Source organism: Parasteatoda tepidariorum, chromosome 11, assembly GCF_982258835.1.
Source record: "Parasteatoda tepidariorum strain Cologne lab strain chromosome 11, Ptep-v5.0, whole genome shotgun sequence".
Taxonomy (NCBI): Eukaryota; Metazoa; Arthropoda; class Arachnida; order Araneae; family Theridiidae; genus Parasteatoda; species Parasteatoda tepidariorum.
The window spans coordinates 17369644-17392495 of record NC_141765.1 but is presented as its reverse complement, the minus strand read 5'-3'; the positions used below and the strand labels follow the sequence as shown (position 1 = coordinate 17392495).

General features: G+C 27.3%; 1 protein-coding gene across 1 annotated transcript in view; it reads left to right on the top strand.

Moving 5' to 3' along the window:
- The first annotated feature begins 1427 nt into the window (after positions 1-1427).
- LOC107451030 (proton channel OtopLc) overlaps positions 1428-22852 on the top strand; it is a 34809-nt gene continuing 13384 nt past the window's right edge. Inside the window, exon 1 of the mRNA XM_016066997.5 lies at positions 1428-1738. Within this exon, the coding sequence (XP_015922483.1) occupies positions 1524-1738 (215 nt within the window). The 5' untranslated portion in view covers positions 1428-1523. The remainder of the gene's footprint in view (positions 1739-22852) is intronic.

Below are 22852 nucleotides of genomic sequence, written 5' to 3'. Positions count from 1 at the left end.
GAAATTTTTTTTTAAATTGAAATATTATTTGTCTTTGAAATTCTAAAATGTTTTAAAATGAAAAGAATCAGTTTCTTTTTTTATATATAAATTGTGAAAAAAACTAGCATTACGATATTTTATCAATTTAGGTATGTTTAGATACATTTTGAACGCATTTTCATGTTCTACATTTTTATGAATGATAAGAATTCAAGAGAAAATTGAAAATTTCTGACTCAATTTTCTTAGAATTGTGATAATAGTTTTAAATGCATTTAAAATTTCTAAAAAAAATAATCATGACGAAAAACCCCATATTATTTATCCCATAAAATATTATTATAATCCCATAAAATATTATTTATAAGAATCATTTTTTTTATAAATTATGGAAAAACACTAGTATCACTAAAAAGTAAATATCTCATAATTGTTACGCAACACTCTGATAATTGTGCCAGAAAAAAAATTATACTTTCCCCCTGAACTTCGCAATAGTGACTAAACTCAAAAGACGATGTTTAGCTCCACTTAATTCATAACATCGAGTATATTGATATAGACATACAAAATAAAAATAAATAAATAAATAAGTAAAATAAAATAAAAATTGAAAAAATAAAATAACATTTTTTAAGTCAAATTGATTTTTTTAGTCATTCATGCGTTGTTATAATAAACTAAAGGAAAAATCGTTAAAATTAAAATATTATTTGTCTCTTTAAAATTCTAAAATATTTTGAAAAAAAAAAGAATAATTTGTTTAGAAATAAATTATAGAAAAAAACTAATATCGCGACGAAGAAAAATCTCATAACACTCTCACGCAGCACTCTGATAATGACGCTAGTAAAAGATTAACTCTTTCCCTATAAACTTTGGAATAGTGACCTAACTCAAGAGAGACGATGCTTGGTTCCCTATAATTCATGATATCGAGTATATGCATAAATACACACAAAATAAAAATAAATAACTAAAAAATAATTTAAAAAAATAAAATAAAAATTTTCAAGTCAAATTGATATTCTTAGTGATTAATTCCATGCTATATAAAATAAATGAAAAATCGTTAAAATTAAAATATTTAGTTTTGAAATTCTAAAATGCTTTAAAATATAAAGAATCAGTTTTTTATAAATTATACAAAAAACTACTATCGCGATATTTTAATTACTTAAGGCATATTTAGATGCATTTTGAACGTATTTTCATGTTCTATAGTGTTTCATGTTCTATATTTTTTAACGACAAGAATTCTATGAGCATCAAACCTCCACCAATGCATGATCTAAAATGCATCAGAATCAATTTGTTTATTTACATCGGATGCACGTTGGCGAATTTTTGCCCACCCAGCAGATGAAAACAAGCAGTGTGGGTGCACCCCGTTGGAACGTCGAATCCCATAAGCAAGACCCTTTTTTTTAGGTTTTTGTTATTCGCCAAAAAACGGCAACCCTAACATTCTCATGTGGTTCTAAGGGAGCGTCGCTTCCACAAACGCTTTCAGATTTTCCTAAAATAATGAAGATTTGACAATGGCTAACAACACCGAAAATGACAAGAAAGAGGTTTCAGAAGTTGTTAATAATCGACTTTCCGTCGAATCGAAAGAATCTTCCTATATGGGATTCGACAGAGGTATTGACTCAGATATAGAGATAGAACCTCGAAATGAGGAACACCCCACTGCAAGATGCTCAAGTGAACCACACCTTAAGAAGCGTCTGCCGCTCACGCCAAAACTCGCGAGGTGAGTTGTTTTTAATTCCAATCTATTTTGACAGTTCATGCCTGGCGACTATTTAGTATTGTTTCCCAATAATTAATTATCTTTGTATTAATATTGCGCGCTGTCATTATGTAAAAAATAATAATCATTTCTTTTTTTGAAAGTTGTTAAATATTAAATTAGAAAGTTTTAAATTGTTCTTTCCCAAAGAGAGTTTCTTTAATGGAGTCTAAAGAATGAGGAACAAAATCGTTTGAATTTCGAATAGAAACTTTACATGTCTAGTTTTTAATAAATAGCTTTGAATACGAAGAAAATATTCTTGATATTATTAAATATTTAGTTAGGGAAATTCGAAATTTTGTTTTCTCAAAGAAAATTTAGTAGATGGAGTATGAAGAAAGAGAAACGGAATATTTGGAAAAACATAATGGAATTATTTGTATAAAGAATTTAGGTGCCTTATCCTTTTATCAAATAGTTTTCAATACAAAGAAATTACTTTCAAAATTATTAAATACTTAGTTAAGGAAATTCAAATTTTTTTAAAAATTCCTCTCTATTTTGACAGTTCATGCACGCCGACTATAGTTTTCAATATTAATTATCTTTGTACTGATATTGTGTATGTGTGTTAACAATGTGTGAAAAATATCAAGCCTTTCTTTTTCCAAAAGTTTTAAATTCTACTTTCTCAAAGAGAGTTTCTTTAATGGAAAATGAGGAACTAAAACCAAAATTGTTTGAATTTCAAATAAAAATTTAACTTCCCTGGTTTTTAGTGAATAGTTTCGAAAACGAAGAAAATAATCTTAATATTGTTAAATAGTTAGTCAGGGAAATTCAAAATTTTGATTTCTCAAAGGAAATTTAGTAAATGGAGTATGAATAATGAGGAACGGAATGTTAACAAAATGGATTATTTGAATAAAAAAAGTTTAGGAGCCTTATCTTTTCACCAAATAGTTTTGAATATGAAGTAACTATTTTCAAAATTATTGACTAAATATTTAGTTCTATAAATGTAAAATTTTACTTTCTCAAAGAAAATTTAGAAGATGGAGTCTGAATAATGAGGAATGCTTGTAAAAACATAATGGAATTGTTTGAATTTTAAATAAAAATGTTAGGTTCCTCATCTTTTAATAAAACTGTTTGGAATATGAAGAAATTATTTTCAAAATTATTCAATATTTAGTTTTAGAAATTTAAAATTTTATTTTCTCAAAAAATAAATAAATAAATAAAAATGGTAGATGGGCTCTTCATAATGAGGAACGTTTGTGGAATGGAATTATGGATATTTAAATAATGGAATGGAATTATTTAAATTTCAAATAAAAATTTTAGGCGCCTCATCCTTTCTTCAATTAGTTTTGAATACGAAGAAATTACTTTTTAAATTATTAAATATTTAGTTAAAAAAATAAAAAATTTTACTTTCTTGAAGAAAATTTAGCAGATGGAGCCTGAATAAAAGCAAACAATATGTTTATGAAAACGTAATGGAATGGTTGGAATTTAAAAAAAAAAAAAATTTAGGTGCCTCATCTTTTCATCAAATAGCTTTGAAAAAGGAATATTTTATAGATAAAATTTAGAATGACGATGCTTTTTTTATAATCTCAAAAGTTGCAGTAATTTTATACGAAGTTAAATTAAAGTGTTATTTCATTTTAAAATGTGAAAAGGGTGTTCCATTCCATGGAAAACTTTTTTTAATTTGATTGAAAAGGTTAAATTAAAATTTTTATTTATAAAAAATTTAACACCTAAAATTTTCATAGTTACATATTCCCAAAACATAAATGACGAGCCAAAATACTAATACACTAACAATAATACATTTGAATACGAAATCTTTTTTTATATAAATTTCAGAATGAAACAAAATATAAAAAAATCATTTTTATAAGAGCGTCGGTTGTTCAGAGGATAAAGCGCATGCCACCAAGGTTCGAATCCCAACGATCGCTAGTCGTTACTAGTTAGGTTGTCGGCTTTCACCAACCATAGTGCTGACGTAAAATATCCACAGAGATAGACAGATTATAGTTTAGAATCCCCTTGTCTTCGGGCTGCCAATGGGAGGTTTTCCTCTCTACGTAACGCAATTTCGGGTTTGATCTACTAAAAAAAATTCTCCACAAAGGCAAAGTTGTCCCACTGCTAGATTTAGGTTCACCCTTGTCTTCTGGGTTGAGTTTAAAATTACAAGGCTGCCTAGTAGAACATAGATATTTTTAAACACAAAATTGCGCCGGCTGTTCTACACCGGTTATTTAATAAAATGCAATTTTTTATGAGCTCAAAAGATAATAGTAACTGTAAGAACATAATGGAATTGTTTGAATTTCGATTAAACTTTTATGTGCTTTCACTTTATCAATAAATAATTTTGAATACGGATTCTTTTGTATCGAACAAAAATAATTTCCTTTTTTTTCCCTTCAACTCGAACGATGCATTAATTTAACCCGAAGGTCAGGTTGTATTGTATAAAAATGTAAAATTGAAATTTCCATCTTAATGTGTGAAAAAGACGTTTCATCAACAAAAAAAATAAATATTGAATTTGATTGAATTTTTTTTAATGGGAATTTTATTTTTTAGAAATATAATTTTAAAACACATAAGATTTGTTACATTTTCTCAAAAAATAAATTGTGCCGCTAAAATACTTGCATTTTGATATTAATCTGAATTCTTTCGTAGCTAAATTTTTGAGTGGTGCAAAAATATTTTCTACTTAATTTTTTATAAGATTTTAATAATTGTAAGGATATAACGGAAAGGATTGAATTTGAATTTGGATTGTATTGAATAACAGAAAGGATTGAATTTTGATTATAAAGTTTAAATCCTTTCACTTTTTTAACTAATGGTTTTGTCTTTCGTAGATATGTTTTAGAATGATGATGCAAAATTTCTTTTTTTTTTCCGTTCTTAAAAAAGTCTTATAGAACTAACGTGACATGAAAATTGCATTGAATGAAAATGCAATTTCTATCTTAAAGTGTGAAATGAATGTTTCATTACAAGAAAAACATATTTTTTTAATTTGAATTAAGTCAATAAGCAAAAACAAATTTTTAAAATATTATTTTTCATAAATTTAGAAAAAAAGAGAAAAAAGAAACTGTTTTTTATTATTCTTATAACCCTTTCACCTGAAAATAAGTAATGTGTTTTCCACCTATTTCCCAATCACTTCACCTTTAGATTTTTAAAATATTAATCACCTTTTTCCAGGTGATGATTAAAATATTATTCAAATTTTATTTTTGCTCGAAATTAATTGTTAAGTTCAGGACCCGATAAAGAGAAGCTGAGCATGGGACTGATTTAAGGGCCCCAAAATTTTCATAAAGTGAAAATTGTTTTTATTTAATAAAAATTTCACAAATTTACACTGATGTGTGGAGTACAGTTTGTAGTACTCGATATAAATATATATATATATATATATATATATATATATATATATATATATATATATATATATATATATATATATATATATATATATATATATATATATATATATATATATATATATATATATATATATATATATATATATATACATACATACATACAGTCTGACTTCTATATAACGAACTTACTTCCATTTTGCAAATTTCATTATTTTGCGAATTTTTTCGAGGAACCAAGAACATTTTAAAAATTTCTTCGTAAAATAACTTCCAAATAGCGTAGTGAATTTTCTATTTAACGAACTTTTCTTTGAGATCCACTTTCTCTATTTCCCAAAATATTTCAGAACATTTTAAACTTGTTAACGCATTTAATTAGGGAAATAACCTTGAATTGAATTTCAATGCCACTTAACTTTTAGAGAAAGCAGTAAAATCACTTTCCCTTTTTGTGTGCATTTCAAACGATAAACTCAGACTAAATTAACGAATTTTATCAATAACAATTAAACTTTAGAACGCATGTGGTAATGTATGTTTAAAATTACTTTTATTAATAAATGCAGATATAATTGTATGCATAAATTTAGCTTTTTTTAGTTGAAAATATATGTAGCATGATTGTGTAACACTGAATAATGTTTATCTCTATTCTTGCTTTCCATGCAGATTTCTTTTATGATTAAGATTTATAAAATAAATAGTAGTTACTACTTTATAATATAAAGGTGTAACCATTGCTATTTTGATTATGTCTAATGCTTATGAATTTGAAGCCTGTTTTGTGTCGTTTAAATATTTCAAAAGATGATTTTTCTTTTTAAGGAATTTTCCATATAACGAACTTATTATCGTGATTTAGCTACTTCGTTAAATAGAAGTCCGACTGTATATATGTATGTATACAAAAATGGAACTATTATAGAAGTTTAATGAATCAGCGAGGCATAACCTAAAAATGTAAAATAAAAAAAAACCTTAAATTAAAATATTTTAAGCATTCATATTTGGGGCCCTTGAAATTTTGGAGATCCTGGTGAATTAACCCTTATATCCATGCCATAATCAGGCCATGGTCGAGTTATAAATATTCGTGGTTTTCCTCTTTATCTAATCCAAATGCGAGTTGGTTTCATCTAAAAATCCTCTCCGAAATCAAGTTTGCCCCAATGCTTGATCCAAGAGTTCCCTTGTTTTCTGGTTTGGGTTCAAAATTACAAGGCCACAGAGTTGAACATTGATAGTTCAACTATGTTCAACACCTTTTATAAAATAAAATATAAAATCAGTGAACGAAAATTTTTAATTATCAAATGCATTTTATTAACTTAAAAAGTAATAAGAATGAGATAAATCTTTCTTTAAAGGGGAAAAAAAAAACATTTAATGCTGCAAAAAGGGACAAAATATCAATAATAATAAAAATTTTCAATAGGTGAAAATGGAATGGACGAATTTTCTACATCGTTTTCTTGATTTATTTATGAAATTGAATGAAAGGAAGTTAATGTTAATGACACATCTCTGAAAAGCGTTTATAATTGATCAGAAACAAATAATATTAAGTACTCAATGCAAGAGAGTCAAATTGTGCTTTAAACCAATTCAGACGCAAAAAGAAAAGGGTTCAATTATTTGAATGGTAAATTTAAAAACACGAAACTCAGAATCCATTATGACACACCAAAATTAAAAATTATCTACTCAACGTAGCAAATTCAAGCGATATTTGTCGCGAAAATAGAAGAGAAACGTATGGTTAGGCTAAAGATAGGTTATAGATGGCTATAGGATTCCTCCACTCGTGAGTTTCCTATTTACCTGAAGACCCTCTCCCCTTCTCCCGAGAGGCCCTTGCTCTCCTGGCACACATTTTTTTCCTTGTGTCACTGGAACTACATGTGTAGTCATTTTGTTAATTTTTAAGAGATTTTTTGCGAATGGCTTAAGAAATAACTTCGCATGTCTTAAAAATAAGTAACATCTTCCGCTCATCTAAATCTTATGAGCTGTTTGAAATCATGTCTATGTCATTTGTTGTTAAATTGCCTTCATGTAATTCTGCGTTAGTGATCCAATTTAGCTTTACTTAAAAAATAGTTTCTTTTAACTATTATATATCGAATATGATTTCAAAATTTTTCTGTAATCATTGAAATGTTACGTAGAAGAGACTTTTCAAGAGCTCTTTTGTTCAGCCAAAGAGAGGATAGATTTTCGATATTTCGTACATAAATTATAAAACCAAAACAGATCACGAAAATAGAAAAACATGTTTAACTTAAATTTTGTCACGTTTTAACTTTGATTTACTTATTTGGTGAAAAAAGTATTTGATTTATTATCCATCGTTTACGAATATGTTATAATTTTTTATAACTTATTATTCGACAGATTTTATTTTTTAATCATAGAGCACTTCAAGAAAAAAAAATAATAACAATTTAAAAATTGAAAATTTTCGGCAACACGGCTTAGGTTGGAGAATTCGCACAATTAATTTTAAAAAGAATGAGTATTAATTTTTTGTTAAACTAACCATTAATGATGTTGGGTACATATTATTTTTATGTTTTGTACTAATGTTTTATAATTGTTTTGTAATTCAGCTTTAATTTTAAACAGTTGCAATAAATCTAAGAATGATCTTTGGCTCAATATATCCTTAAGGAGTGGGAGAGATAGTTATAAATAATTACAGTAAAATTGCGAACAATATAATTTGCATTTAAGTAAAATCGCTATGAGGTTTTTGTAAACAAATAATATTAGAAGTGAAAATTTCAACTTAATGTATAAAGAAGCAGAAAATTGAAAGAATTTCAACTGTAGCAAAAAATTAAAAAAACAGAAAAAGTAACTTTTGCTGTTTTCTTTTGGCTGCTTTGAACACACCATAATCTTACACAGCATAGGAACCAAGTCCCATCTTTTAACATAGGAAGAAAACCACCTTTCTCCACACAAAAACTGAGAAAAAACTTGAAGTCAAAACTATCAAAATAGGGTATAATTTACTGTGTTTCAGGCTCTATTTGGAACTCCAAAAAGCTCGATAATTTTTACCGAAGCGCTTAGGCAATGATTTTGGTAAAATTAACAATAAAATATGGTTTTATAATATGAGATAAAATTTGGTATGTGAGCAAGGATGGCGCCTGACTTTGCCCAACCAGGGGTCAAGTCTCCCCCGACAGGGGGGCTCAAACAAATTAATTCGAAATATTTAAATTAAAATGAATTTTATACTTTACATTTTTTTCTCACATCAGTGTTTCAAAGAATCTAAAATCACTAATATTGATACCATAATGTGCAGATTCATTTTAATGTAAATTTAAATCGCATTTTTTTCTGTTATCGATGTATTTTGTACTGCATGGTGCAATTTACCACACATCGTAGGCTTAAAATTTACTTCTGCAATAAAGAAAAATAGTTGTAGCAGTCACTGCTATTTCAAAAAATTTCTACGCTTCTTACTCTCATAACGCAAAAATTATTCGATAATAAAAATTTGAAATTTCATGTATATTTAACAAAACATTTAAAGAACATTTTGATGTGAAAATTTTATTTTTATATGCATCGATTGGCTTTTGAATCATTTAAATGTTTTACAAATAATGCAATAGGTACATTTTTTTCATCTATGTATTCTATCTAAAGATATCATGCCTCGTTTTGAGCGAACTTCGAAATGGTTACGCACATTAAATTGCAAAATTCGATTTTTTTTTTTAAATTGTTGCATAAATTAATTTTACTGACAAAAAAGGAGCTATTTTAATCTGGGGACTTGATGTCAATATATATTGTAAATAAATACAAGGAAACTTTTAAAATTTCTCCTTATGATTCCTTTTTCTTTTCAAAGATGCTTTTAAAGTGAGCATCTATGTTCGGCAAAATGCTTATTTCTCCATTTGAGAAAAAGAGCTAGTCCATCGGCTAAAAATATAAAATTCAAACAATATAGCTAAAATTTGTAATGATTTTTTCAATTTACAAATTTCCAATTTGCGTCCGAGAAACGAATATTAACTAACTTTCATTTAAAAAAAAATTGCCCCATATGGCTGCTGTTTGTCTGCCTATGTTTTCGTGTCTCTGCAGAGCTGAAAGCAGACTTTCCACCTAGATTTCTGTTTCACCCTGCAGAAGCTTTTTACGTATTGGCATACGCCTGCAACGAATAACCTTTCACACAGTCAATTAACTATTGTTTACCACATATCAATGCGAAAAATTCTTTCCTCTATGATTTAAATTTGCTTTTGCTTTTGTAGTTACGAATTTTAAGTCACAAAAAATTAAGGAGCTAGGGGACCAAATTTCGAAAAATGCGAGTTTTTTATTTTTATTTCTCAGGATAACTTTTACCGATTTTGCTTAAATTTTGTATTTTGACATTTAAAATTGCATTCTTTCAAATGATGAAAAAATTGTATACCCAACATTTCTAAAGTTTTTAGACTTTCATTCACTAAAGTAATAATAAATGTTTGCAAAAAGTTATATTTTGCATGAAATTATCCTTAGAAAAACGAACTGGAATTAATTGATATGATTGGAATTGTATGCAAAGCTCTTTTAATTCGCTCAAAAAAATTGGGATATAGTGAAATACGCAAAAACTAAAGTTAACATTAAAGGGTTCAAACTTTCAAGAGCGCTCCTGAAAAAACTATTAAAACAATATTTCCAGATTGAAGCTACTATATTTTGGGTGTCAAAAATCCGAATCCGTCGAAAAAAGGTATGTTTAATCATAGAAAGTATGTTTCTTATGTCTAATTTCCTAACTTAAAATATCGTTTGCACTAATTAATTAGTATATTTGACGTCTCCTTCTCGAACCGTTAAGAATGAGTCCTAGAACATGAAGGTCCGAACTTTATATCAAAAGTTATTCCGGTAGGTTCATTTATTTTTTTGCGTACTATACATTCATTTGAAGTATATGTCAATATTGCTGATTATAGCAAAACCTTTTTTCATTTTTACATAGAAGGGTAATTTAGCTGGTGGTTATCCATATATATATGCTTTGATAACTTTAAGGATTATGATTGGAAGAGAAAAATAAGGTGAAATGATGATCACTATCAATATTAATATCAGATATTAATAAATAAAAACGTCTTCCATTTTGTTCTCTTTCTTTAATTTTAATAGTAGAAAAATGCATTATCCTCAAATGAATTTTAGCCGCTACTGCGGATATCGAAATTTTTCGTTCTTAACTCGTTATAGACAAAGAATTTTTGTATCTGAAATATTAATATTTTAAAGGTATCAATCATAATATCGGACAACTCACAATATGAATCTTGATATACCAAGCTTTCAGTGTACTTTAATTTGCAAAAATACGAAAGGAAATTTTGGCTTAAAGAATAAATATTTGCACGTATGGAAAGTGTATTAAAATTATACTGAACTAGTTTTGATATATGTTGCAAAAAATTTGCAAGAAAAAAAATTACAATCTTTATTTTTTATTTTAATTGAGAATTTTTTAATGAATTTTTGTAGGTTTTAAAAGATACTAAATTTAATCTGTATTAATCGTCAATCTACTAATGAAAAAGAAAGGGAAGGGGAATAAACCTTGCAATGTATGTACATTTACGAAACAAAAATAAGTTGATTCTAAATGATTAAATGAGAATATTTTTCTTTTTCATTTCATACAAAATTCTTGCTAAATAAATAAATAGAATTTACATTTTACCAAAAATTAGTAAATAAATAATAACAAAAAAATTGAATAAGTTTAATTTCTTGCAAGACTTAAGGTATTTTAGTACTGGTATTAATTCATGCAGATGATTTTTGCTTTTAACACTAAAACCCGTTGTTTTGCTATTTTGAACCCAACTTAGAGTACAAAGGAACTTCTTGATAAAATTTTACGGCAAGTTAACTTTCATGGAGGACATCAGAATTGAAACAAGCTCACATTTGCATTAAATTTGTAAAAAAAAAATAAATAAATAAAAATTTAAAAAAAAAACATGAAAATACTCCATGGTTAGCTAGAGAGCAAGATTATTTTCACACAAGATCCCTCTACCAATGGTATGTTGGAACTGTTGTCAGTGCTAACCGAGGGCTAACCGAGAATTAACGTGATAATTCGAACCTAAGTCTCATCAATAGGAAGTGAAATGACTCAACACATAAGCCATATCGGCTTTAGAATATTTATTATTTAAGTTGTAAAAAACAATGGAAAATTCAAAATGCAGTATTATAAGTTTCGTTAGAATGTAAAGGCGCTATACGTCGATTAAATGAGTTGCTGTGCAGTTTTGCCATTCCTCCATCTCGCAATTTTGGAGAAAGCAGTTTCTATAATAATACAAAAAACAAACAAATAAATAAATAAAATTCGGCGGAATAGAATAAATTCTTATTTTTGTCGACAGGAAGATGAACTTTTCCGACGAGAGCAGAGATTACAATCCTGATTTGTATGTTCATTTTGTTAATCCTATTTTTCTCAATTATATTAAAAAAAATTGTTTTTTCACATGATTATAGAAAATCTATTTCTAATGGAATATCACGCTCATTTTAACTACAGAATGATTGAGGTTGTCTTTATTGTAGTTCATAAGGCAACTTGGTAGTTATTTATTACAAGTCTATTTTAATATTTTAACTCATATATGAGCAATTATAATTGAATTTATTAGCATATATAAATATATACACTATTTAAGAGCAAATAAAGAAAAAAGATTGACAGAACAAACTTAGTTCTTCACTACTTCCCAATAATTTAAAAATCGAATTCTTTACATTAAACGGTGTGTCGTTTAGCAAAATACTTTTCTTTATTGAATGCGGAGAAAGTATTATAGTCTCAGTCTCAAAGAGTGTGGTAACGTGAGTATGATGGGGTTGGAGTTAGGACAGTCTTCTTGTCTTCCCCTATCTCTCAGGGGGGGTCATTCTCACTGAAAAGGTATAAATAGATTAAAAATTTTTCTCAAATTAAAGTAATTAAAAAAGTGATAAAAATTACATAAATGCCTTTATTTATTTTTGTTATATGTCTTTATAATAATGGTCAAGTTTTCTATTTTATTTTTTACAAGATTTGAAATATTTTAAATTCTGTCTTGTCCACGGAGGAGATGTAATTGTCAACGAAGGAGACATTTTATGTTATAAAATGTCAATGATGACTAATTCATTAATTATTGGGTACAACTGATATGAGTTTAACATTAATAAGTAAATAATAAAATATTTCATTATTAGAGATAGAACTACTTCCGATTAATCATGCTGCTATGAAAGGAAACATCCATTTTTAACCTAGGTGTACAATTTTTTAAGTAACTGTTACTGAATATTAATAAATTAAAATGTAAAGACTATTGAAATAAAAATTCAGACTCCACATGAAAGTTGAGCGTTGAGGGTACTCTTTTATGAACATTTTATGCAAGTTAAACATATTGTCATCCAAATAACGCTTTTGTTTTTCTCTTTTCTTCTTGCAATTGTTTCTTTTTTCCCTGGGCACAAACGGCTTGCTCTATCAATTTCTAGAAATTTAAGTACATTTAATCACAATTTTTCTGTTAAATCTTTTTCTGATGCAGATTTTAAAGTTTCTTGCTCCTTTTTTTCTTTTTACTTTCTTCAAACAATATAGGGTTTTCTTTTAATTTCTGTCTAGCTTGTCTCATACTAAGTTTTTTCTGTTCCCTTCTCTTTTGCATTTGAACATTTGATTGCCTTCTTTTTTTATATTTTGGTTTTGCCAGTTTTTTCCTAAAATTTGAAGAGAAGAAAAATGTTAAACATCAGAGAAATTATTTAGAAAAATTGTCAATATTTACATCTCCGACAAGAAAAAGTTAAACTTAATTGATTTTCTTTAAAAATAAAAACAAATTAACACATTTGTTCCATTTTAAAAAATATCAATTAAAAGAAAATAGTTTTTTAATTATTAAAATTCTATTATGGTTATCTAACACATTGTCTCTTCCATTGACTGTGTCTTCTCTTCCGTGGACTTGTTATGTCCACGGAGGAGATAAAAACTAGTTCTTAAGTTTTTCTGATTTTTGATTTTAAAGTTACAAGAACGGAGCAGTTCTTTTTATTAAATACACTATTTTCGCAATTTGAAATTCATCTATCAAAAATAAAATAAATTTCTCTTACCTTCTTTATGATGTCCACGGAGTATAAGATGAGAACTTTGCCAAACCCCTTTTGAACACAACAATCCAAAACTGACACCAAAGAGAACAAAAACAACTGATTGTTAACATTAGAAAATAGAATGGTTACCTTTCCCAGCAGCTGTCTTATAGGGATTTCGCGTATTCTGCCCTTTATTGCATCTTTACCGAACTATATTAATTGTCCATGGAGAAGATTTCATTTTTGATGGACAAAGATTACTAGTCAATTATTTTATAAAAAAAATTTTTTTTTTTTAAATATTAAATAAAAAGTTACTATAAACATTTAACTAGGTAAAACTGCAAGAACCATTAAAATAAAATTTAAATTGTTTAACAGCCATTAAAAATTATTTTGAAGTTTCATTATGGCATTTAGTAAGCATTTTGCTTGATTTAATTTTTTTTACCTGATTCAATAACCGATACTTTGTACCGATAATAATTTTACCAGTCAATACTTGTAATATTGTCTTTTCAACTTTATGAGATTTTCGGCTTTTAAAGTTAGATTGAATTTGTCTGTCAATAACGTCAGCAAATAACAATTTTCTAAACACATTAAATTTGATTCTTCTATCTTAACTAATCATTTCACAAATGATTTTCCTTCTTGGTGATTCATTTTTCTTTTCGTTACTTTTCTGAAATTTGCTTAATTTTTTTATGTCTTTCAAGTCTAGTATTTAGTTTCTTGTTTTTCTCTTCTAATTCTTCTATCATCTTCTTTAATTCACAGCGGGTTTTTTTTTTTACTGTTTTTTTCCCTCTTAAAACTCCAGAATTATTTTCTTTAATAATGTTACTATTATTCAATAGAGAAGATGAGCTCGGAGTTGTATCTATGATTAATCCTTTAGATTCTTCCGAACGTTTTCTTTGTCTACGATATTGTCTTGCTTTTTTTCCCAAACTTTTCTTATTTTTCTTATTTCACGTTCATTCATTTCTTGAACACCTATAATTTTCCCACAGGCTTTTCTTTGGTGGTAACGCTCTCTCTCTCTCTCTTTTTTTTTACTTTCTTCAAACAATATAGGGTTTTCTTTTAATTTCTGTCTAGCTTGTCTCATACTAAGTTTTTTTCTGTTCCCTTCTCTTTTGCATTTGAACATTTGATTGCTTTCTTTTTTTACATTTCTGTTTTGCCATATTTTTCTTAAAATTTGAAGAGAAAAAAAAGGTTAAACATCACAGAAATTATTTAGAAAAATTGCCAATATTTACTTCTCCAATAAGAAAAAGTTAAACTTAATTGATTTTCTTTAAAAATACAAACAAATTAACACATTTGTTCCATTTTGAAAAATATCAATTAAAAGAAAATAGTTTTTTACTTATTAAAATTGTATTATGGTTATCTAACACATCGTCTCTTCCATTGCCTGTGTCTTCTGCTCCGTGGATTTGTTATGTCAACGGAGGGGAAGTCCACGGAGGAGACAAAAACTAGTTCTTGAATTTTACTGATTTTTGATTTTAAAGTTACAAAAATGGCGCAGTTCTTTTTATTAAATATACTATTTTTGCAATCTAAAATTTATCTATCAAAAATAAAATAATTTTCTCTTACCTTCTTTATGATGTCCACGGAGTATACATTGAGAACTTTGCCAAACCCCAGTTGAACACAACAATTCAAAACTGACAACAAAGAGAACAAAAACAACTGATAGTTAACATTAGAAAAAAGAATGGTTATCTTTCCCCCCAGCTGTCTTATAGGGATTTCGCATATGCTGCCCTTTATAGTATATTTACCGAACTATATTAATTGTCCATGGAGGGAGATTTATTTTTGATGGACAAAGTTTACTAATCATTTATTTTATAAAAATAAATTTTTTTAAAAAAAGTATTAAATGAAAAGTTACTATAAGCATTTAACTAGTTAAAACTACAAAAATCATTAAAATAACATTTAAATTGTTTAACAGCCATTAAAAATTATTTTGTGTCACAGACGTAGGGACGTCCACGGATGGGATTTTGAAGTTATGTTTATTAAAAAATAAGAATGAAATATTAAATACATTTAGCAGAAATGCATATGATTGGTTAGTTAGAACTTTAGGAAAAATGATGAGGAAAAATATTAAGTAATCTGCTGTATTTCCTGATATTTATTACTAAGGGACTTAAAATCCCCTTTTTGTGAGAATGACCCAGGGGTGATGAATAACTTTCCATATGGACACAAATAAAAGACTTGTCCCTCAGATTTTTCTGAGGAAAAGTGAACAGGAAGTTGGTGTTAAAGTGCAAGTAAAAAGAACACATTTTCGTCTTTAAGTTTTTAATTTATTTCTATTTTCAAAAAAAATAAATAATAATAATAATAATAAATAAATAAAAAGCTAGATTTTTTTAAGAATGTAATTATATTTCTTTTCAAGACGGTAGTGGTTTCCCGATGACATTTAAGTTCATCCCGATAGGGGGCAAACAATGCCCGATAGGGGGGGGGGCAATTGCCCCTCTGACCCCCTACTGGCGCCGCCCTTGTATATGAGGTAAAATTTGGTGATTTTATCATGACATCTTAGAGCATGACATAAAAATCATTTATTCGGTTAAATTTATAATTCAGTTATGTATTTTTTACTAAATGTGTGGTAAAAAGGTCCATACTTTTGAAAACCAGAATTTCCGATAAATCGTTATCATATGAATGGAAAAATTACCGAATGAATTGTTTAAAAACCGTTTATTTTGGTTGTATTAACCGAAATTATGTTTTTTTTTGTTGTATGTTACTACTATACAGCACCGTAATTTTACCAGATTTTTTTTCTCCATGTAGGAAAAATGCCCCCTTTTTTTACGTAGCAAACGGGCACTCTCCCATTTTGGTAGGAGTGATTTCACAGCCTTAGTTTTAAACAGAATATTCAGTGAAACCTCTCGGGAGTGACCACAGTAAAATGGTCGTCACTGGAAGTTGGTCGTTCTTAGGGGTTACTTCAATTAACTTCAAAATGTTATTGAAATCGAAGGTATATGATTTTCGCAAGCGATTTTAATTTTACTCTGAGTCATTTTCTTGGTGCGGAAAAGTCACTTGTGTCGGTTTCATTAAAACCGAATTGATGAATAAAATTTATTGTCAATAAAAATGACCCCTACTGATATTATTATGTGTAAAAACAAATTTTCCAATTATGAATGATGGAACAATTTTAAATAAATAAGCAATTATGCTTTTTGTTTAAGTTTGCATTTAATTTTATATCACAAAAACTAGTTTACTTTAAAAAATGAGAGGTTTGTTTGTTAGAGATGCTTAGTTTTTTCGAAAAAAACTTTTTTTTCTAATTTAATTTTTAACTCTAAAATTAAATCATTGATAGCATCATCTTTAGGGCACTCTGACTGTAACATCAGGTGATCAATCTCTTCATCAGGTGTTCAATCGTCAAAAAGAGCTCTCCAAATAAGAGCCACTTACAAATATTTTGAATAAATTTGAATCTACTTATTTGTTTTGCAAAAAAATTTTATTTTGGTATTTTTTCCTGATTCCTTATTTTGTTACGGAGATATGATCGGTCAGTGGGAAAGGTTTTGATGAAAAAACCTCTCTCTCTCTTTTTGAAAGGAAAGAAGAATTGGTGTAAGAATTCTTGGTCACGATAGCTTATGAGAAATTGTTTAAAAGTAGCTAATTAATATTTAAGCGAGGAAAAACAAAAACGCTCCCGAAATCTAATGAATCACTACTCAGTACGTGATTTTAAAAAATCAAGACTAATTTGATTACTTGTTGAAACTTGGAAGTACATCAATATGAGAATCATATGGAAAAACCATTAGTACGTTTGTGTTATAAAACATTTTTATTCTCGTACAAATTATTTAGAAAGTTTTGAATTGAATTGCGTGTGTATCTTCTTGCTATAGGTTGAAACTAGACAATGGCCTGTCTTGAACTGTATTTTAAAATTTCCTACTACGAAATATGTTGAAGTTTTACTAATATAAAATTTGAAATTACTAGTATGAAATATTACATATTTAATAATAGTTCAATCTTGAACCGAATCCTGGAAAAACTCATAAAAATATTTTTTCCAATTTTTTAATTTATAAATATTAAAGAAAATAAATCAAAATTCTTGATTCACAACTTCCTAATATGTTCCAAAATAATATATATCTATAACTTAACATAAAAAATGTTTTGACAGTGAGAATTATCTTGGTATAATGGGTTTCGGTCATTTCCATAAACAATTTTGTCGAAATTCTACAATTATTAAAATTACACTTTATTTTATGAAAATGAGAAATTATTTCTTTATCTTCTAGAAAATTTCTGAAAATGGATTCAGTTGTCTTTGAAATCGGAGGCTTAAATTATTATCCTAATTATTAAGCTTAATAATTATTGATGATTTCTCATTTCAACCAAGATTCATAACCAAAGTTTTATTTATAATTTCTTTTATTCTTAATTTATTTAATAGTTTAAGTGATTTTTGGATTCTTTTAACCCAGTAGCTGATTTAAAGCGAGAAGGAGATGACGATCACCACTTCTGTTTTTCCTGTTAAGATCTAATGGTGGGATGATACCTAAGTATCATTTTGAATATAATGGTGTAAAAGTTCATAAAAAACTACATTAATGTGAGCATAATTGTTACTTTTTATCTTGAATTACTGATATTTATCAATTTAATATAGACTTTGGAGGGAAACTAATTTAAACCAAATTCTCTCTCTTCTTTTATAATTAAATTAGTATGCATCTTGAAACAGTGAATCCATTCTGCAACAATGTGCTTACTAGTAAAAAATAAGCAAATCTTCATTAATATGAGACATTGTTTTATTAGAGAAGTAATTTTTATAAATGTCAAAAAGTAATGTATTTAAAAAAAAAAAAAATCCTTAGATATGAAATCTGTATTAGCCCCATTTTACCTATTTTACCAATGGCGTAAGACTAACTTAGTTCGACCCCTTCCCTTATGGCGTGAGTTTTTCCTCTTTTTTTTCTTCCAATTTAATAGAAAGAAAAAATCCTCATTTTCAAAGGAAGTTCCGTTTTTTCGAATTCCCGAAAAAAATATTCATTTTGTAACCTTTTTATTATCAATTGCAAGCATAACTTATGCAAACGCTGATTAAAATTACATTTAAACGATTAACTAAAAAAAGCGATAGAATTACATATTGTGTATTGTGCTCACGCGAATTAAAATCGAACATCGCTATCTGTATTCACTCGATTTTAAATGACACATCACAATTCATATTCACGTGATTTAAATATCCCACATTGCGATTCGTATTAACACGATTTAAAACTATGCACATCGAGATTCATATTCTCGTAATTAAAAAAAAAATGCGCATTAAAACAATATGATTAAGCGATTCTGATATTTTTTATTAAAACGTTGATAATGTTCTATGATATACGCTTCCTACACACAATTTTTACTTGCTTCAATTTAAGGCGTGTTTTCAATCATTTCAAATGTGTCTTGTACATAACACTTTTAGATTTCTATTCTCAGCTTCTCTGATTTTTTTTACCAAACTCGTCCCGGTATATGTTCTTTAGTATCCACTATTTTAAAACGAAAAAGTAACGAAAAGAAAAAGACACTTTTAAAAATAATGGGGAAAAAAGGTGAACGAAGAGAAAGAATACCATTTCCGCTTTCAATAGTGTTCTCATAATTATAGACTGGGTTTTTCCTTTTCACATGGCGGTATTAAATTTAAGAAGTTTTTAAGTAAATGAGAGCCTTTAAACGTGCAATTTTCTTTTGAAATCAATAGTTATTGTTTTCTAAAAGTTCTGTGGTTACTTATTTTGTGTCATTTGCTATGTCATGCACCTTTTCTAGCAAAATTTAATCAATTTAATGTTAGAGATTTGTTTGAAGAAGCGATATCAATCGGACCGCCTGCGATGGGAAACAGAAATAATTGCAGTCCTCTTTTTCTCAATGTTTGATTTCGTATTTACTAGGAAAATTATAGATTCAATTAAAACTTATTATAATTAAAAATGATCGAACTACTTCCAACTTGAATATGAATACAAAAAAGGAAGAAAAAAGACGCATTTGCTAATTTAAATTGAACAATGATGAAAATGTAAAATGCTTACTATGGATTAAAAATGTACGCAGTTTCTTTACTAGCCATGTGTTTTTCTTTCTTCTACTTTTTAATATAGGAAAAGGATTGGATGCGTATTTTTGGATTTTAGCGATTCTTTAACTTTCATAAATCTAAATTACGGCAAAAAAGATGCAAGTACATTTGCCCTCCATAACAAGTTAATTATATTTGAAAAAACGAGAATAGATTTTCACGTTAGAGAAGTCAGTAAAGTAACTTTTCAAAGCATAACTTGCATTTTAACAGAGAAAGGTAGTATACTGAAATTATTGTTGTTATACAAGCAGTTTTTCTTTTAATACTCGGCTGAAATAGTTTAAATAAGTAAATAATTTTTTTAACAGAGAAAAAATTGTTCATTACCATTTTCTACCATATTTTTAATTTGTTTATTAATTTACTACCCACTTGTTATTGCCATATTTTTAATTTGTTATTGCTAGCGAAATAAATGTAGGATGTATTATTTTTGTCCTCTTGTGTTAAACATTTTTCTTTTGAAAAAAATCGAATAATTTTTTTCTTCTTTAGATAGCAAAAAATTTCGCTTCATAACATTGATTATTGTTTAGAACAGGTACTGTACTGCTAAATAACTACTAAAAATACATATTGAGATTAAATGGAGTTATCTTTTATTAAAATATAAATAATTAAACTTTTTTAAAGTAAAGTGAAGCTAAAAAAGTGTGATTTAAAAAAATTTAAAGTTTGCTTTCCATACTTTTAACGATCTCAGCAGTAGTATGCAAAGGTGAGTGGATACATAAGACAAACTCTTTGATTAGACGCCCCTGAAAAAAGGAGAAAAAAACGCATACTCATATATATTCAATTTTATAGAAAAGTAATATTAATAGATATTAAGTTTTTGCAAATATACTTACAGCTATAATGTATATAACTTACAGCTTAATGTATATACTTATAATGTAACTTACAGCTATAGAATTGCGAGAATCTTGTTTTAATTTTTTAACTTCTTGCTTTAATTTATTTGCTTTAATTTATTTGCTTGAAATTTTTTAACAGTATAATTTTTTGCCGGTTGTAACATGTAGAGGAGCCATTGTTATCTCCATTGTTATTTTAAATTTATTGGGGAAGAAAATGGCTTAAGAGTCAATTGATTTTCTTCTTGCTGAATAATTATTTTATAATTTACAATGAATCATAAAATGACTCATTTCTAATTCAGTTGCTGTAAGTTTGAAATTATTTTCGGATACATTTTTGCTGTTTGAAGTAGTCAAAGTTACAAAATTTCAGTTGCTGTAAGTTTAAAATTATTTTCGGATACATTTTTGCTGTTTGAAGAAGTCAAATTTACAAGATTTTGGTAATTTTGAAAGATTTTACCTTAATCGCCGATTGGATGTTTCCTAGAGAGTACTTGGGACAGTTGAACTCTTTTCCCATCCTTATGCAATTCATTGATCAATTGTTCAATTCATTTTTTTAAAATATTTTAAATTTTTATTGTTAAATTTCCTAAAAAATGCCGCTTTTTGAAAATCATTGAAAAACTTGAACAAAAATGATATTTAGTTTGTATTTCAAATTCTTGTCATTATTGCTTAAAATCCATTCATTTCTTAAATTTATGTCCTCTAAGAATTTTCCATTCCTAATAAAACAAAATCAGTTTGTTTTATTTCCCATCGTGCGTGGTTCAATTCTTCCATCTTCTAAAACATTTTAAATTTCTATTCAATTTCTATTCTATTCATTTTCAATTTTTTGGAAATCATTCAAAAATTCAGAAGATCAATGTTAAAAAAAAGAAGAAGAAAAAAAAAGAAAGAGAGCAAATAAAAGTATATATAAAAGTATATACAAGTAAAAGTATATGTGGATCACTTTTCCATGAGAATTCGCGGTGTCCTTTGAGTTTTTCATGATTATTATTTTTTTTAAACTGTTTGACTTATTTACCAGTGGCGTCCTAAAATTTTTTATAAAAAATGTAATGCTTAGTTTTACCAAAATATATTCAAATAAAAAGGATGGAAAAATATTTCTTAGTAAAAAAAGAAAGGCCTAATTAAAGATAAGTTAGAAAAAAAAAGAATAATAAAAGTGAGTTATACTTTATGGCAAGGAAATATGAGCATGAAGAGTGGCATTGAAATAAAATCGACTTAATCTCTTTTCTTCCCATTTCAGGGACAATAATAATTTTTTTTCTTTCAAAAACATAGAAAAAGACATGGATGTTACTTTATCCATTTCCGAGAACTTCCATTAAAGTATTCTCTTCCCCTTCAACTCTGTGCGACATCCTGTGAGTATTGAATTACGAGAAGCTCTGGAAGTTCTGAGAAAAATCGAGGTTATGTGAGGATGGATTAAGATGAAGACTTTAACTTACTTTTTTAATTATAGAATATTCATTAGCATTTTGGAAAAAAAAGTAGAGTTTAGGATAAAAAAAAAAAAAGATCTGAATTACTTTGATGTTCCAATGATCGAATTTTCACGAACTAAGTGCCAATATAAAGAGTTGCTCCTTAATATACTAACTAATTAGTGCTAATAAATAATTGGGTTACAGAATCAAGCAAAAATATGTACTTTGAATAAATATACCTTATTTTCGACGATTTAGCTTTTTGACCCTTAAATTGGAGGTAGCCGCAAGCTGGAAAATATGATCCCGATAGTTAAGCCAGAAGAATTGACCGGTCGGAAATTTAACCTTTTGATTTTAATTTAATCTTCTGATTTTAATTTCACTTTTTGCGTAATTCGCCATGTTACGGAAACTTTTAAAGTGAATATAAAGCTTTTAACTCACAATTATTAAATTCGTTTGTCCGAAATAATTAATTCCATGTTGAAAATAAATTTCAAAAATTTATTGTTTATTATTTTATTTGATATTAGTTGAAAAAATTTGAATTCTAAGGTATATAAGTTTTTACATCATTTTAAACTATGTAATTTAAAAAAAAAGAAAAAAATGAATTTGAACAAAATCAGTCAAGCAGCTTTTCAGGTATAAAATTTCGAAAAAGGTATAAAATTTCGAAAATTTCGAATTTTTAAATTAATAAATATTGTCGGAAACATTCGAAGCTATTTGAAAAATTTCGAAATTATCTGTATTAAAAGATTTTTTTTTTCTGTGAAAAAAACACTTTCATCACTTGAAAAAAAAATTGTGCTATTGGAGTCATTAAACTTTTCTTACTATGTAACTTCTTTTTATAAATGTGATAATTCATTTTTAACATAAAATTAAAAGTAGATCAATTTATAACTATGGGAAACGTAGCTTTCACTTCTTGTTGTTTGGATACGTGACGTCACACTTTAAAGACGCTCATTGATTCCGTTTCT